Source organism: Jaculus jaculus, chromosome 7 (genome assembly GCF_020740685.1).
Source record: "Jaculus jaculus isolate mJacJac1 chromosome 7, mJacJac1.mat.Y.cur, whole genome shotgun sequence".
NCBI classification, from domain to species: Eukaryota; Metazoa; Chordata; class Mammalia; order Rodentia; family Dipodidae; genus Jaculus; species Jaculus jaculus.
Genome location: NC_059108.1, coordinates 119,694,642 through 119,711,858, shown reverse-complemented (window position 1 = coordinate 119,711,858; position 17,217 = coordinate 119,694,642). Strand labels below are relative to the sequence as shown.

The 17,217-nt window shown below is 42.4% G+C and overlaps 1 protein-coding gene across 1 annotated transcript in view; it reads right to left on the bottom strand.

The window, feature by feature from the left end:
• Churc1 (churchill domain containing 1) overlaps nucleotides 1–9,588 on the bottom strand; it is a 30,515-nt gene extending 20,927 nt beyond the window's left edge. The window contains exon 1 of the mRNA XM_012949531.2: nucleotides 9,488–9,588. Coding sequence (XP_012804985.2) covers nucleotides 9,488–9,526 — 39 coding nt within the window. The 5' untranslated portion in view covers nucleotides 9,527–9,588. The remainder of the gene's footprint in view (nucleotides 1–9,487) is intronic.
• Nucleotides 9,589–17,217: the final 7,629 nt, after the last annotated feature.

The window sequence follows — 17,217 nt, the reverse complement described above, 5'->3', positions numbered from 1 at the left end:
AAATGGAGAGGGAATTGTAAATCATTTAAAATGTAGCACCACTTACCTATAAAAGGGTAGAAAGAAACTATGTTACTGAATGACTCTGGGAAATGTCACATAATTGTGAATTATTTTGACAGGAACTAAATTTGTAATTTGACTAATTCACTTAGTGATTCTTAATATTTTGTATTCACAGGAATGCAAATAGTTTGTCCTTAAATCAAAATAAACAAAAAAACCTATCCTTGAATTTAAAGTATTATAAAGACCTTGAATTGAATGTTTTCATCATTACAACCTTGAATTTAAAGTCAATATATAAATTTTAAAGATTATTTTATTTATTTACTTATTTTGAGAGAAAGGCAGATACAAAGAATGGATAAACTAGGGCCTCTAGCTACTGCAAACAAACTCCAGACACACGTGCTAACTTGCATCTGGCTTATGTGGGTACTGGGGAATCGAACATGGGTCCTTAGGCTTCATAGGCTTAACCGTTAAGACATCTCTCCAGCCTCTAATGTCAACATAATTTAAAGTTCCTACACTATGATCTTTATTGTATTATTTACAGAGGTATCATTTTAAAATATTGTGTAAAAGTATGTAGTAAGTTTATTCACAATAGATTCTCAGCCAGACAACAAAACGAAATTATCCATAAAAGAACATTGCTGAATTTCACTAAGCTAAATTTTTGTTTTCTTCTGATTTGTGTGTATTGTTTTCTAAGATATATTTGCTTACCCAGAAGTTGCAGGTTTTCTCCTGCTCTTTTCTTCTTACATGTTTATACTTTTAGCCTATAGATTTCATCTATGATTTATTTTGCTATAATTTGGTATGAAGTAAGGGTTAATGTTCCATACACATAGCTAGTTGTTCTAGCAACACTGTGTTTTTAAGGGTTAGAGACTTTATTAGAGTAAGAGAAGGAAGTGCAGAGAGCTCCTGCACCCATATGGGGGTTAGGGTTTCCTCCCTACCCCAGTCCAGCTGGGCTGGGACAGGGAAAGGCTGATCAGAGCAGGGACCTGGAGGTTCAGGCGTCAGAAGGAATCAATATTTGTTTTTAGGTTTTTTTTTGTTTTTTCCCCCGAGGTAAGGTCTCACTCTGGCTCAGACTGACCTGGAATTAACTATGTAGTCTCAGGGTGGTCTCAAACTCATGGCGAGCCTCCTGAGTACTGGGATAAAAGGCGTGCACCACCACGCCTGGCTTCAATATTTGTTTTTAAAGACTATTTTTCTCCACTGAATTATAGTTGTGCCTTTGTAGAAAAATGAAATGGCCATTTATCTGTGGGTCTACTCTGACCCATCTATTTCCTTGATTTATGTATGTACACTTTACATCAATCACATTCTCGACTGGAGATTTTTAAAAGATATTTTATTTATTTATTTGAGCGAGAGAGAGAGAGAGAGGCAGATAGAGACAGAATGGGCATGCCAGGATCTCTAGCTACTGCAAATGAACTCCAGATGCATATGAATCTGGCTTACATGGTTACTGGGGAAATGAACTTGGGTCCTTTAGGCTTTGCAGGTTAAGTGCCTTAACCACTAAGCCATCTCTCTAGCCCCAATTTTAGCTTTTTTTAAAAAAATATTTTATTTATTTGACAGAGAAAGAGGGAAAGAGAGAGAGAGAGCACACCAGGACCTCCAGCCACTGCAAACTGAACTCCAGACGTGTGTGCCCCCTTGTGCATCTGTCTAACATGGGTCCTGGGGAATCGAACCATGGTCCTTTGGCTTTGCAGGCAAACCGCTAAGCCATCCCTCCAGCCCCTGATTTTAGCATTTAATGTGCCTTTAAATAAGGTAATTTATGAACCAAGCTATTATAGATTTTTCTCATTTTCATAAAAACTGAAGAATCAACTTATAAAGTTTATCTAAAATGCCTACTGGAGTTTGAATTGAGACTGCCTGAATATATAAAAGCTGACTGTCAAGGACTCCAAGAAATTAAGGACATCAAATCAGTCTTCAAAAAGATCTAAAAACCAATTTCAAATAAACAGAGCTCTGAGGTGGATTGCAGCCATAGCAGAGCTGCTTTGCACAATGTACCTTAGCCTCAGAAATCCGACCTTGTAAGAGTTACCCAAATGCTGAGAAAACAGGTCTATTGTGTGGCAACTGAGGAAAGGCCTTGAGACAGCTTGCTACAAGAATGGTATGTAAGGCCAGGAGTGGTGTAGCACGCTTTTAATCCCAGCACTCGGGAGGCAGAGGTAGGAGGATCGCCATGAGTTTGAGGCCACCCTGAGACTACAAAGTGAATTCCAAGTCAGCCTGGGCTAGAGCGAGACCCTACCTCAAAAAAGAATGGTATGTAAGCAATGAATTGGACTTTACAGAGAAGGCCTGGTCCTCTCAAGGCCAGGAAGGTAACTGTCACCAATGAGGCACAGATTTTATTAGCTCTATTATTAGACTCTTATTATCCAAATTTGGGAAAGTAAAGCACACAACAGTCAAGTAAGACATTTTTTTCTGAGGCACAGTCTCGCTCTAGCTCAAGCTGACCTGGAATTCACTATGTAGTCTCAGAGTGGCCTCGAGCTCACCGTGATACCTCTTACCTCTGCTTCTCCAGTGCTGGGATTAAAGGTGAGCGCTACCATGCCTGGCAGATTTTTTTGTTTTGAATCATGGTCTCACTCTAGGCCAAGCTGACCTGGAACTCACTCTGTACCCTGGCTGGCCTTTAACTCACAGTAATTCTCCTGCCTCAGCCTCTCAAGTGCTGGGATTAAAGGTGGCACCACCACACAGTGTCAAGGAAACTTTTCTGTTATTTTTTGGTTTTTTGAGGTACGGTTTCACTCTAGCCCAGGCTGACCTGGAATTTAGTATGTAGTCTCAAACTCACAGTGATCCTCTTTACCTCTGACTCCCCAGTGCTGGGATTAAAGGTGTGCTTCACCAGCCGGGCCAGATGGCAAGGAAACTTTTATGTTCTCATAAGAGGAAATAAAGCCAGGCGTGGAAATAAAAATGCAATCTGAATTAAATCCACACTAATAGTGACCTTGGTTTCAAGAAGAAAGGAAGCACTCAGGAGGAAGAGGTAGGAGGATCACTGTGAGTTTGAGGCTACCCTGAGACTACCTAATGAATTTCAGGTCAGCCTGGGCTACAGTGAGACTTTACCCTGAAAAGTATGCCAAAAAAAAAAAAAAAAAAAGAAGAAGAAGAAGAAAAAGAAAGGCTGGGCATGGTGACACAAACCTGTATTTCTAGTACCCTGGAGGCTGGGATACAAGAATCACAAGTTTAAGTCAGCATGGGCCACATATTAAGAACTTGACTCAAAAAAATCAAAATCAAGGGGCTGGAGAGATGGCTTAGTGGTTAAGCGCTTGCCTGTGAAGCCTGAGGACCCCAGTTCGAGGCTTGATTCCCCAGGACCCACGTTAGCCAGATGCACAAGGGGGCACACGTGTCTGGAGTTCGTTGGCAGTGGCTGGAGGCCCTGGCGCGCCCATTCTCTCTCTCTCTGTCTATTTGCCTCTCTCTCTCTCTCTGTCACTCTCAAATAAATAAATAAAAGAGAACAAAAAAAATTTAAAAAAAATCAAAAACAAGATTCAATTACTCTGTATCCACATAAAGTCAGATACACAAGGTGGTGCATGCATCTGAAGTTTGTTTGCAGTGGCTTTGAGGTCCTGGCATACCCATTCATATATTCGCTGTGCTTCTTAAATAAATAAATAAAGTATTTTAAAAAATAAAAAATAAGCCAGATGAAAAAAGAAGGGGGTGGGGTAGTCAATGAAAGTATGACTCAAAGACCTGATTAAAGGTATTACAAGAATGCAAGAAGAAATGGCTGAAAAGTATTATTAGTATAACAGAGCAGGTAATCATTAGCATGATGGTACGGTATAAAAATCTTATACACCTGGGCTGGAGAGATGGTTTAGTGTTAAGGTAGTTGTCTGCAAAGCCAAAGGACCCGGGTTTGACTTCCCAGTACCATGATACATCAGGTGGCACATGTATCTGAAGTTTGCTTGCAATGGCACACCCAAGCACTCTCCTTCTAATCTGCCTCTATCTCTCTCACAAATTTCTAAATTAAAAAAAAAATCTTATAAACTTCAGAAATGTGCAATAATTTTGACAAGGATTGGAATAATTCATTTTTCTGAAAAACTGCTATCTCAGATGGTACAAGTTAATGCAGATATAAGCATATTTATATATTAAAGTGCATGTTTTACCAGGCAATATTAAAAATTAAGAATGGAAAGGCAACTTGGGAGGCTGAGGTAGGAGGATTGAAGTGAGTAGTTCAAGGCCATCCTGAGAAGGCATTAGCCTGGGCTAAAGTGAGACCCTACCTGAAAAAAGAGAGAGAGAGAGAGAGAGAGAGAGAGAGAGAGAATAGGAGGGGGAGGGATGGAGAGGCAGGATACAGCCCAGAGGTAAAACAATTGCAGAGCATGTGTGAGCAAGGCCCTGCTTTTGGTTTTGTTGTTTTCTCAATTGCTTTTCTATTCTCTATTCCACTAATTTCTAGTGTAACCTTTAGTTCCTTCTTCTGCTTGCTCTAAATTCAGTTTATTCTTGTTTTCCCACTGTCTTAGTGGAATGTTAGCCTATTGATTCCAGATGGTTCTTTTTAACATAGGTCTTTAAAACCATAAATTCTAAATACGTAGAATATCACTTTAAAACACCTACTCAAGGGATGGAGAAATGGCTGAGCAGTTAAGAGCGCTTCCTGTGCAAGGCTGAGGACCTGAAGAAGCCTGAAAACTACTTGAGGTTGATCCCAAGAACCATATAAGAAATTAGCCAGAGAAATAGCTCAGTGGTTAAGGCACATGCCTGCAAAGCCTAAGGACCCAGGTTTGATTCCCCATAACCCATGTAAGTCTCTTTCTCTCAAATTAAAAAAAAAAAAAAAAAAACTGGGTCCAACCATGGCACATGCCTTTAATCCCAGCACTCAGGAAGCCGAGGTAGGAGTATTGCTGTGAGTTCAAGGGCAGCCTAAGACTACATAGTGAATTCCAGGTCAGCTTGGGCTACAACGGGACCCTACCTCAAAAAAAAAGGGGGGGTTTTTACAAAATTAGTATGGTTCATTTTCAAGTAGGTTCATGCTTGAGTTCAAGTTCTTACTGAAATTATATACAACTAGGCCATAAACCTGTCAGGAATTCAGTACTGTCTATTTTTAGTCTGTGAAAAACATCTACCACAAAACTCCACATAACTTTATGTAACCAAAGATAAATAATTAAATATTACCTGTTATGCACTTAAGAGCCTCCCAACAAGCTAACCTATTTTCTCTGTAAAGTGTTTTGAGTTCATTGACTGTATTTGTCACTACCATCTTAACATGGATTCACTGCTAAGCTTGAGCAAACTGGCTTCTATTCTAACTGTCCATAAAAATATGGCATGACTTTGGGGTGAAGAATTCTCAATTACCAATGAGAAGTAAGTGTTAGATTCCAAATGGTCACTGGATGCAACTGAACAAGACTGCACTCAGTTCTTCCCAGAATCTCCAGCCCATGTTGAGTATGTCAGGAAGTACTTTACTCTGACTCAAAATCTACTGCTTCCTAACATCTACCCCCTGGTTGCTTCTCAGTCTATCTTTGCAAACTTCAAAGAAATTTTTCATTATTTATGTCAGCCCTTTAATTATTTTAGAACAGAATAAAAGCAGGAGAAAGGGCCTCAGAAAGGTAATTTTTCAATCACCCTAATTTCTCCTCCTCTTTCTTGGGCTTTTCCATTTTCATTTCCTCAGTTAATTTGTTCTCTGAAGCATATTTATTTACTTACTCCTGGGGCTTTATGTTAGATAAGTGATCTACCACTGAGCTGTAATCACCAGCCAGAAGCCCAGTCTTTGCTTCTTCATATTCTTTTCCGTATATTCTCAGAGAATGAATCCTTCATGTTGACACCCTTACTCACACCCTAATGGCAATGCTACATCTTTGCTCATTTCTCTGACTTTCCATTCTCCCTCTCAAAGGACAGCCTGTGACCAACGTCTCTCCACTGTGCTTCTTTACAAATGCATCAATTATCAGTCATCATTCCTACTGCCCAGGGTGAAATTCCCAGGATCATATACAGCACTTCCTTTCTTCACTGCTTTTCTCTCTATGTTAAACTGCTGGAGTCCTATTCATTCCTTCTTTGAAACCAGGCCTCCATGACCTCATGTTTACACTGCTGCCACGCTATGTGGCTCTCCTTTCACATTGTCCCCTGCTCCATGACCCCTAGATACAGCCAAGACTCATTTTCCTACTAAAAGATTACAAAGCCATTTCCTTATTCAAAATTATGATGGTCGGGCTGGAGAGGTGGCTTAGCGGTTAAGCGCTCGCCTGTGAAGCCTAAGGACCCCGGTTCTAGGCTCGGTTCCCCAGGTCCCACGTTAGCCAGATGCACAAGGGGGCGCACGCGTCTGGAGTTCGTTTGCAGAGGCTGGAAGCCCTGGCGCGCCCATTCTCTCTCTTTCTCTCCCTCTATCTGTCTTTCTCTCTGTGTCTGTCGCTCTCAAATAAATAAATAAAAAAGAACAAAAAAAAATTTTTTTTTAAATTATGATGGTCACCCAAAGCCTATAAAATATAAAATCTAAAGTTTCCCAACATGAAGTTTAAGTCTTTTTTTTTTTATTTTAAAATTTTTTTATTTATTTATTTGAGAGCGACAGACACAGAGAGAAAGACAGATAGAGGGAGAGAGAGAGAATGGGCGCGCCAGGGCTTCCAGCCTCTGCAAACGAACTCCAGACACGTGCGCCCCCTTGTGCATCTGGCTAACGTGGGACCTGGGGAACCGAGCCTCGAACCGGGGTCCTTAGGCTTCACAGGCAAGCGCTTAACCGTTAAGCCATCTCTCCAGCCCGAAGTTTAAGTCTTTCAACTGACTCCATAGTTAAGAATTCATTCTAGTCTCTTAGTATCCTCTGCTGGTAACTGTGGTGTTTATTATTAGGCTCATAAAAACCTCTTTCTAATCTTAAAAAAAAAAAAAGTATAAAATAGGTCACAATACAGAAAAAGTAAGGCAGGGCTCAGTTGATAGAGCACTTGTCTACATGCATGCACAAGTCTCTGGTTCAATGTTCAGCACAGCATATAACTTGGCATGGTGGTGCATGACTGTGATACCAGCACCCAGGAGGCAAAGGCAGGAGGATCAGAAGTTCAAGGCCAGTCTCTCACTACAGAGTAGTTGTTTGAGGCCAGCCTGTGATACATGAGGTCTTATCTCAGGAAAAAGGGGAAAAAATGCATATAAGAAACATAAATATATGACATAATGAATAATTACAAACTGGTAGAGCAACCAGCCAAATCAAGAAATAAACATTGTGTTCATTCACAAAGCCTTTCCCTCATATGCCCCTTCTTGATCATATACTAGCAGAAAATCCTTAAATACTATATTTTTGTTTGCCTGTTTTAAAAATGTACTTTATGGGCGTGGTGGCAAATGCCTTTAATCCCAGCACTGGGAGGCAGAGGTAGAAGGATCGTTGTGAGTTCGAGGCCACCTTGAGACTCCATGAATTCCAGATCAGCCTGGGCTAGAGTGAGACCCTACCTTGAAACCCCATCCCCCCCCCCAAAAAATGTACTTTATGGGCTAGAGAGATGGCTTAGCGGTTAAGGCATTTGCCTGTGAAGCCTAAGGACCCGGGTTCAATTCTCCAGGTCCCATGTAAGCCAATTGCACAGGGGGCCCATGTGCTTGGAGTTTGTTTGCAGTGGCTGGCGGCCCTGGTGCACCTATTCTCTCTCCTTCTCTCAAATAAATAAATAAAAATAAAATCTTTTTTAAAAGTACTTTTATGTATTCTTAATTTTTTTGTTCATTTTTGTTTATTTGACACAGAGAGAGACACACAGAGAGAGAGAGAGAGAGAGAGAGAGAGAGAGAGAGAGAGAGAGAGAGAATGGGTGCACCAGGGCCTCCAGCCACTGCAAACGAGCTCCAGATGCGTGCGTCCCCTTGTGCATCTGGCTAACGTGGGTCCTGGAGAATCGAGCCTTGAATCGGGGTTCTTAGGCTTCACAGGTAAGCGCTTAACTGCTAAGCCATTTCTCCAGCCCACTTTTATGTATTCTTTTGTCAACATTTTAAGAGTAAATTCATGCTGCAGTATGTAATTCTGGTGATTTTCACTGCTCTAGTTCAGGATTCCTCACATTCAGCACTTTTGACATTGGGGCACACCATTCCTTGTTGCCTGGCTGCCCAGTGCATTGCAGCAGCACAGCTGGCCTCTACCAGTAGATATCACTGTGATAATCAAAACTGTCTCCAGATATTGCCAAATGTCCTCTGGGAGGCAAAAATCACTCTTGGTTGAGAACCACTGATTCATGTCATTTATGAATATGTGGCTTTTCCAATTTACTACTGCATATAATGTCCTTATGAACACTGTGATGCAGATCTCCAGGAGTAATACACACATGTATTTTTCTAGAATAAGAACTTCTGTGTCACTTCATGGCATGTCTTTAACTTTCATAGTGAGTGACAAACCTCTCCTTCCAAAGTGGTTGTAGCGTATGAAATTTAGGTTACATAACTCTCAAGTATGACTCATAAAGTATTAACAGAAAGCAACTATATTTTCTACCTAATAATCAATGCAAGAATCCCTGCCCTTATTTTCCTTTTCTTGTACCTTAGTAACAACTGCCCTTCAAGCTGCAATTTAAGTCCACCCTTTTTAGACACTGTGCACTATTATACACCCAACACAGTCTTCCCTTTCTCTAAGCTGAACACACTCCCCCCAAATCCCAAGTTCTCAAGCAGCGCACATGATGCTTTCTTACGTCTTTCTGACACAGCAAAGTAACCCAGCTATACACAGACTTGTTCAGGAAGTGTATCCCTAATGAATGAGAAAAAGTAAGCCTTTAAACCTTCTGAAACAGACTTAAAATAAGGTCTTGGTGGTGGTGGGGGGGTATTGGTCGGATTGGTACAGGGCTTGGCTTGGCATAGGGGTTCAATCTCCGGTGCCAAGAAAGAGCCAGATCGGAATGCACGTAGCCTTGGCTCTCCAATCTTGAACGTGCACTTGGGTGAGTTTTCCTCTCTGGGCATTAGTGTCATCTGCAAAACCGAGTTAGAAAAGATGACCTCAGCGCTAGATGTGGGGTAAGTAAACAACTTCACCAAAATCAAACTTGAGGCTGGGGTGAGGGGCTGCTGTCTACCTGAGTGGTGGTGGGGAATAGTGGAGTGGAGTGAGGGGCTGCTGTCAACCTGAGGGGTGATGGGGAATAGTGAGGCTTCCCCTGTTGTCCCCCAAAGCAAACAGGAGCGAGGATGACCACTGATGTCAGCAGCCAGGGCGGGCACGTGCTGGCACGGACCGCCCCCCGGGTCGCTGGAGGGCACAGGACGGCAGAGTCGGCCCCGCCGGCCCTGCTCCAAAGGAACGGGAGGTTCTCGGTGCCCACGTGCTCACCCGGTTGGGATATTCCTTCTCCACACAGTCCCCACACATGGCGCCGCCGAGTACAGGGAACGTCCTTCAGCGCTTCCGGAAAGGCGAAACATCGCGAGAGCTGAGCGCGTGCGCGTGCGCTCCACGTACTCGACGCCAGGGGGTGGGATTTGGATGCGGAGTCTCCGCCCCCTGGCAACTGTTGTTAGGACCGGGCGCATCCCGGTCTCCCGCACGTCGAAGCTGGGCGTCTTTGGAGGTAAAAGGTCTGAGGACTGGCAGATTGTAGGGAAATGGGGAAGTGGTAACGGGACTGAGAGAACTTCAAATAGGCGCCTCCTTAAACGTTAGCAAATCACAGTACACAAAACCGGGAACTGCTTGTCCCCACCTTCCCTGACTACATTTAAAATTTTTTATTTATTTTACTTGAGACACAGAGAGAGAGAGAGAATGAATGGGCGTGCCAGAGCCTCTAGCCATTGCAAACGAACCCCACAGACACATGAGTCACCTTGTGCATCTGGAGACCTGGAGAATCGAGCCTTAACCACTAGGCCATTTCTCCAGCCCTTACTCCTTATTTAAAAAAAAAAAATACTGAAATAACAAACACCTTTTCCTACCATTTCTTTTTTTAAATATATTTTATTTACTTATTTATCTGAGAGGGAGAGGGAGGCAAAGAGAGAGAGAGAGAGGGAGAATGTGTGCACCAGGGCCTCCAGCCACTGCAAACGAACTCCAGATGCATGTGCCCCCTTATGCACCTGGCTTATCTGGGTCATGGAGATGGCAAACGCCTTAACGGCTAAGCCATCTCTCCAGCCCTCCTCCCATTTCTTAGAGCAGAGAGAGTAAGTGATGAGGTCAGATCTCAGTCATCAAATAATAACTGAAGTGTTTGGGAAGAGGCACTTAGAATGCTCTTTATCCATGCATATACATATATGTATATGTATAGTTTTTTCAAGGTAAGATCTTATTCTAGCCCAGGCTGACCTGGCATTCACTATGTAGTCTCAGGCTAGCCTCGAACTCAGCAATCTTCCTACCTCTGCCTCCCAAGTGCTGGAATTAAAGGTATGTGCCACCATACCCAGCTAAAATATTTATTTAAATGTTAATATTAAATAACTTCTTTGACCATAAAGATGGGAACCGTGTATATTTTGTAGAAGCATCCCAGTGACAGGCAAGGTGTAAACAAACAAACAAACAAAAACAGGCAAGTTATTCCTGCATCACACTTCCAGACCCTTTGAATTTCAAAGTGCTTATGATCCGTGCTTGGCCTCTTCTTTCCGTCTGTATGGAGGCCCTGCGTTCCATATGGAGGGCCTCTTGTTAGTTACAATAATAGTAACCTGCATGTGAATATCTGAATTCTTGTCTTTGTGCTTCTGATCAACTTGCCTTCTTCATACCTGGCTACTCCAATGGAGACATTTACTGGGAAATTTAACATCCTCTTGTAATCCTGCCTGTTGTCAAGTCAGTGAAGAAAGATTAGGAAGAATATGAGACTTTGGAATCCAGATCCTCTAAAAACGAAATTAATAAAAATTTCAAAGCAAACCAGCTCAATTGGATTTTCTTTCTTCTTTTGTAAAAATATTTTTGATTTATTTGAAAGAGAGAGAGAGGAAATGGATGTGCCAAGGCCTCTAGCCACTGCAAATGAACTCCAGACACATGTGCCACCTCATGCATCTGGCTTATGTGGGTCCTGGGAAATCAAACCTGGGACCATAAGCTTTGCACTAGGCCTTCTTTCCAGCCCCACCCCCACCCCTTTTTTGAGTCAGGACCTCACTCAGCCAAGGCTGATCTCGAACTCCCTCTCTAGCCCAGGCTGGTCTAGAACTCATGTGACCCTCCTTCCTCAGCCTCCCAGTACTGGGATTAAAGGCATGTGGTACCATACCTGGTTGTTGTTATTATTATTTTTTTTACGTTTTTTTTGTTGTTGTTCCTGTTTATTTTCAAGATAGGGTCTCACTCTAGCTCAGACTGACCTGGAATTCACTCGGTAGTCCCAGGTTGGCCTCAAACTCAACAGTGATCCTTCTACCTCTGCCTCCAAATGCTGAGATTAAAGGCATGCACCACCATGCCAGTCTATTTTTTTTTTTTTACTTTTTATTGACAGTTTTCATATATGTATATAATGTATTTTTATCATAATCCCCTCCCATTACTTTTTGTGTTTCCCTTCTTTATCCCTGTACCCCCTTCCATTGAACCCCTTATTCTTTTCATCTAGTCCCTCTTGGATTTTAGTTCTGTTTCTTCTGTTTTGTTTTATTTTTTTGAAGCAGGGTCTCACTCTAGTTCAGGTTGACCTAGAATTCACTATGTAACCCCAAGATGGCTTCAAACCCATGGTGATCCTACTACCTCACCCTTCTGAGTACTGGGATTAAAGGCAAGCACCACTACACCAGGCTTTAGCTCTCTGTTTTTAAAGTCTAATAAAAACTTTTACCTCCTGGAAAGTAGACTAAAAGATGTAACCCTTAGCCGGGCATGGTGGCGCACGCCTTTAATCCCAGCACTTGGGAGGCAGAGGTAGGAGGATCGCTGAGAGCTCGAGGCCACCCTGAGACTACATAGTTAATTCCAGGTCAGCCTGGATCAGAGTGAGACCCTACTCAAAAAACCAAAAATAAAAAAATAAAAGATGTACCCCTCAATAGGAGTATGGGGGACGGGGATTGAATGGTAAGAAGGGTCATGGAGAGGGTTGGATGAAGCCTAACCCTAAACATTTGACTCTGGCTTGTAACTCCCAGCACCAGAAACTGGTTACAACCCACACTGAGCTGATGGTTGGGGAGATCTACAAGGTCCCTAAAATAATAGAGGCTTCTGGCAAAGCACTTGATTGCCCACATGCAGTATACAGTAAGACCCCATTGCTGAAGATACCATATGCTGCCAATACAAGACACCACAAGATCCAGCTGGTATCTACAAGGAAGCCAGTTTCCAGATGGTTAGCTTGTATAGTGCTGGAAAATGCTATATGAGCTTCTGGGGGGAAAAATAACCAACAACAATGTGAGCAAATAGGATACTGTTACAGGAAAGCAACCATCCCTGACAAGAAGTACATACCTGTACAATAGTGGCACACAGCCTAAGTGGGTAACCAATAACTTTCTGATTAGCTAAGAGATCCATTTGCTATGTGGAAAGGAACCCATAACTGGAACTGGGAATCCAGTCAGAATCCTATGGGCCAAGATTATGAGAAGTGCCCACTAGGTTTTGGCCAACAGAGAAGCTATACTCATCAAAATCTCTCTAAATTAACACCACTTATCCCCTTTAACCTATCCTGACCTCACTCTCCATTGGAAAAATCTCCTTTTCTTTTTCAGAAGGCAGTGAGAACAGAGGACAACCAAAATCTATCAACAAGACAAGAACAGATAGCTGACTCTTTGGCAGGAGATGACCCACCCCTCGCACGTCAACTAGAACCCAGGTGACACCACAGAGGAATTGGCGAGATGAGCAAGAGAGCTGCTTCCATGGCAAGACTGACAACGCGCACCAGGTGATGGAGACAGACACTGAGGATGCTCAAAACATCTCAAAGCAGAAATCCAGAAGCTGCTGAGAGCGCAACACTTCATGTAGACTTAAAACAATCCCGTGGCTCAGGGAATTTTGCAGAAGAGGGTGCAGAAAGACTGTAAGAGCCATAGGGTGAGGAGGGACTATCCAGAGGCATTGCCCAACCCCCCCCCACCAATGACTGAGCAACTCTCACAACTCATAGCCCACAACCCCATGGTGAATACCAGCAATCCCACTGAAGAGGGCCCTCGGTGGAATGGGGGCAGGAAGGAGGGAAGATGGTACCAGCACATGATGTGTCTATGCAAAGTTTCTACTAAATTAAAAATAAATTAAGCCAGCTATGGTGGCGCACACCTTTAATCCCAGCACTTGGGCAGCAGAGGTAGGAGGATCACCATGAGTTCAAGGCCACCCTGAAATTACACAGTGAAATCCAGGTCAGCTTGAGCTAGAGTGAAACCCTACCTTAAATTAAAACAAAAAACTTTTTAATTTTTGTTAACCATAATATCTATTGTGTGTGTGTGCTTAATGTGTGTAAGAAACTGCACTGCACAGACAAGAATGGGAAAAAGAACTGTCCTTTCCTACTCCTGATTCTTACAAAACAGAGATAAAATGAGCACAAATACTTATAATTAAATCAGTGGCAGATTGTGGTGTAGGAGTACAAAATGAAGTGACTGTTTCAAGGTGGCAGATTAGGAAAGTATCTGTGCCTTGAAGAAAGTATGATAAGACAGGCGTGGTGGCGCACACCTTTAATCTCAGCACGCGGGAGGCAGAGGTAGGCGGATCGCCATGAGTTCGAGGCCATCCTGAGACCACATAGTAAACTCCAGGTCAGCCTGGGCTAGAGCAAGAACCTACCTCAAAAAACCAAAGTAATAATAATAATGTATATTTCAAAAGCAGAGATTAGAGCTGCCTGTGGTGGCACACACATCTTTAATCCTAGCACTCAGGAGGCAGAGGTAGGAGGATCCCCACAAGTTTGAGGCCACTCTGAGACTACATAATTAATTCTAGGTCCGTCTGGGCTAGAGTAAGACGCTACCTCAAAATAACAACAACAACAACACACACACACACAATTGAAAAAGCAGAGATTTTTGGGCTGGGGTTCAGTTGGTAGAGTATTATTTGCCTAGCATGCAGGAGGTCCTGAGTTCATTTCTCATCACCACTTAAATAAGGAATGATGGTGTGCACTTGTAATCCCAGAACCCAGGATGTAAAGTCAGAAAGATCAGAAGTTTAGGGTCACCCTCAGTTTCATAGGGAGTTCAAGACCAGCCTAGGCTATATGAGACACTGTCTCAAAGGAGGGGAAAAGCAGATTTTTATAAAAGTCTCAGAGGGATTGTGCCAAGTTCCTGGGTTTTGCTTTAGGGTGGTAGAGAGCCACTGAAGGTCGGAGTGGAGAGTGGTACCAGAATTGTGGTGGAGATTATTTCATCAGTATTTTATTAGGACCTGAACTGGGAGAAACTGGGGATGTGAAAGACAGACACTAACAGGAACCACTAGGGGGAGATGTATAGCTACCTGCCTCTACACAAGGCTATGGAACATGTGTGACAGAAAATAAAAACAGTAAATCTAAAAATTACACTGTAGTCATACCTCAAAATACATGTGCTTTGGTATGAACTGGCATCATGTTCTGAGACATAAAAGACAGTCTACATATTTATAAGTGTCATTTTACCTTGCCACAATGACAATGTATCATTGTTAAAAATAAGTGAAAAAAAGTCATCTTATTTATAGATACAAAAGATAAAGACCGCCCTAGGTCTTCCATCCAAATCTAACCACATTCAAGAAGCAAGGCAGCCAGTGAGAGGGAGGGTTGAAGGGGAGGAAGAAAGGACCAGAAGTTCAAGTGTAATTACAGTAATAGGAATATAAACGTATCTGAGGGTAACAGGTTGGAAGAAAGGAAAATGGAGGCTAGAAAGCAGATAAGTATCTAAAAGTAATGATATAAAATGAAAGAATCAAAATACTTCATTTAAAGCCGAGCGTGGTGGCACACGCCTTTAATCCCAGCACTCGGGAGGCAGAGGTAGGAGGATCATCATGAGTTCGAGGCCACCCTGAGACTCCATATAAATTCCAGGACAGCCTGGACTCTACATTGAAAAATTAAAAAAAAATACTTCATTTATATATGATTATATAAAATAAAGTTTTCAGTAAGCATTGTAGTATTATAATAGAATTTTCTTAGAGACAGTATCCTACCTTCACTTCTTAAAAAGATGTGATGTCAGCTGAGGATAGAGTCTGCAGTGTGCTTGCCTAGCATGTGGGAGGCTGTGGATTCAAGGCCAAGGATGCATAAAAGTGGGCATGGTGATGCTCACTTGACCATAATCCCAACATTTGAGAGATGGAGACAGCAAGAGCAGAAGTTCAAAGTCATCCTCAGCTAGTGAGGCCAGCCTGAGCTATAGGAGACCCTGTGTCAAGAAACAGTGAAAGAAAGAAAGAAAGAAAGAAAGTGATATGCTGGAGAGATGGCTTAGCAGTTAAGGCGCTTGCCTGTGAAGTCTAAGGACCAAGGTTCCATTCCCCAGTACCCATGTAAGCCAGCTACACAAGGTAGAACATGTAATCTGGAGGTGGTTTTTTTTTTTTTTTTTTTTGCAGTGGCTAGAGGCACTGGCGCACCTATTCTCTCTCTCCCAAATAAACAAATAAATAATATATTTAAATGAAAAGAAAGCCAGGTGCATGCTTTTAATTGCAGCACTTGGGAGGCAGAGGTAAGAGGATCACCACAGGTTTGAGGCCATGCTGAGACTACATAGTGAATTCCAGGATAGCCTGGGCTAGAGCAAGACCCTACCTAAAAAAAAAAAAAAAAAAAAAAAAAAGTGATGTCAATGACATATATTGAATATATTCACATGTTGCAATGTATGCATGAGATTGTTTCTTCACAACTGGGCCCATGCCTTTAATCCCAGCACTTGGGTGGCAGAGGTAGGAGGATCACCATGAGTTCAAGGCCACTCTGAGACTACATAGTGAACTCCAGGTCAGCCTGGGCTAGAGACCCTACCTTAAAAAACAAACAAAAAATTATAAATGTTAAAATGTTCCTACTTACTGGTTTATTGTGAAAATAAATCCTTAGGGCAAGAGTCAAGTTTTCCTTCAAAGAGTAAAGTTTGAGGTGCTGGGAGCCTGCCATCCCAGGGTTCCATTTCTCAGCCACCTTTGTAAAGCTGGTCGGACATTCTCATGCAATGGCAACCCTGGTGTGCACAAGTGTGCTCTTGGGCTGTACACACACAAAAAAAATCCATACATTTAAAAAATATTTTTATTTTTATTTATTCTTTTTTATTTTAGAGAGAGAGAAAGACAGAGTGGGGGGAGAGAATTGATGACTCAGGGCCTCAGCCACTGCAATAGAACTCCAGACACTTGCACCACCTAGTGGGCATGTGCAATCTTGCACTTGCCTTACCTTTGTGCATCTGGCTTATGTGGGATCTAGCTAGTCAAACCTGGGTCCTTTGGCTTTGCAGACAAGCACTTTAAGTGTTAAGCAAACTCTCCAGCCCATATCATTTACTTTATTTTATTTATTTTTGGTTTTTCAAGGTAGGGTCTTGCTCTAGTACAGGCTGACCTGTAATTCACTATGTAGTCTCAGGGTGGCCTCAAACCTGTGGTGATCCTCCTACCACTGACTCCCAAGTGCTGGGATTAAAAGCATGGACCACCATGCCTGGCTTTTTATATTATTGTTATTATTTGTTTTTTTTCCTAAGGTAGGGTCTCACTCTTACACAGGCTTACCTGGAATTCACTATGTAGTCTTAGGGTGGCCTTGAACTCACAGCAGTCCTCCTATCTCTGCCCCTCGAGTGCTGGGATTAAAGGTATGTGCCACCACACCCAGCTTTATATAATTCTTTTAAAGGAAAAAGAACACAAAATTCGCTATATCCCTAAGGCATGGTGATATTAGACTTTTAATCTCCTTTTAATATCCTCTTTCTGTTTCTTTCTTTCTTTTTTTTCTCTTGCTTTTTATGATGCTCAAAGCCAAGAAGGTGAAGGCTGTTCTCTCCTTTGTTTAAAGAGTTTTGTTAAAGAAGGGCCCCAAGCCTCCATGGTTACATGTCAGGCCAATTTCA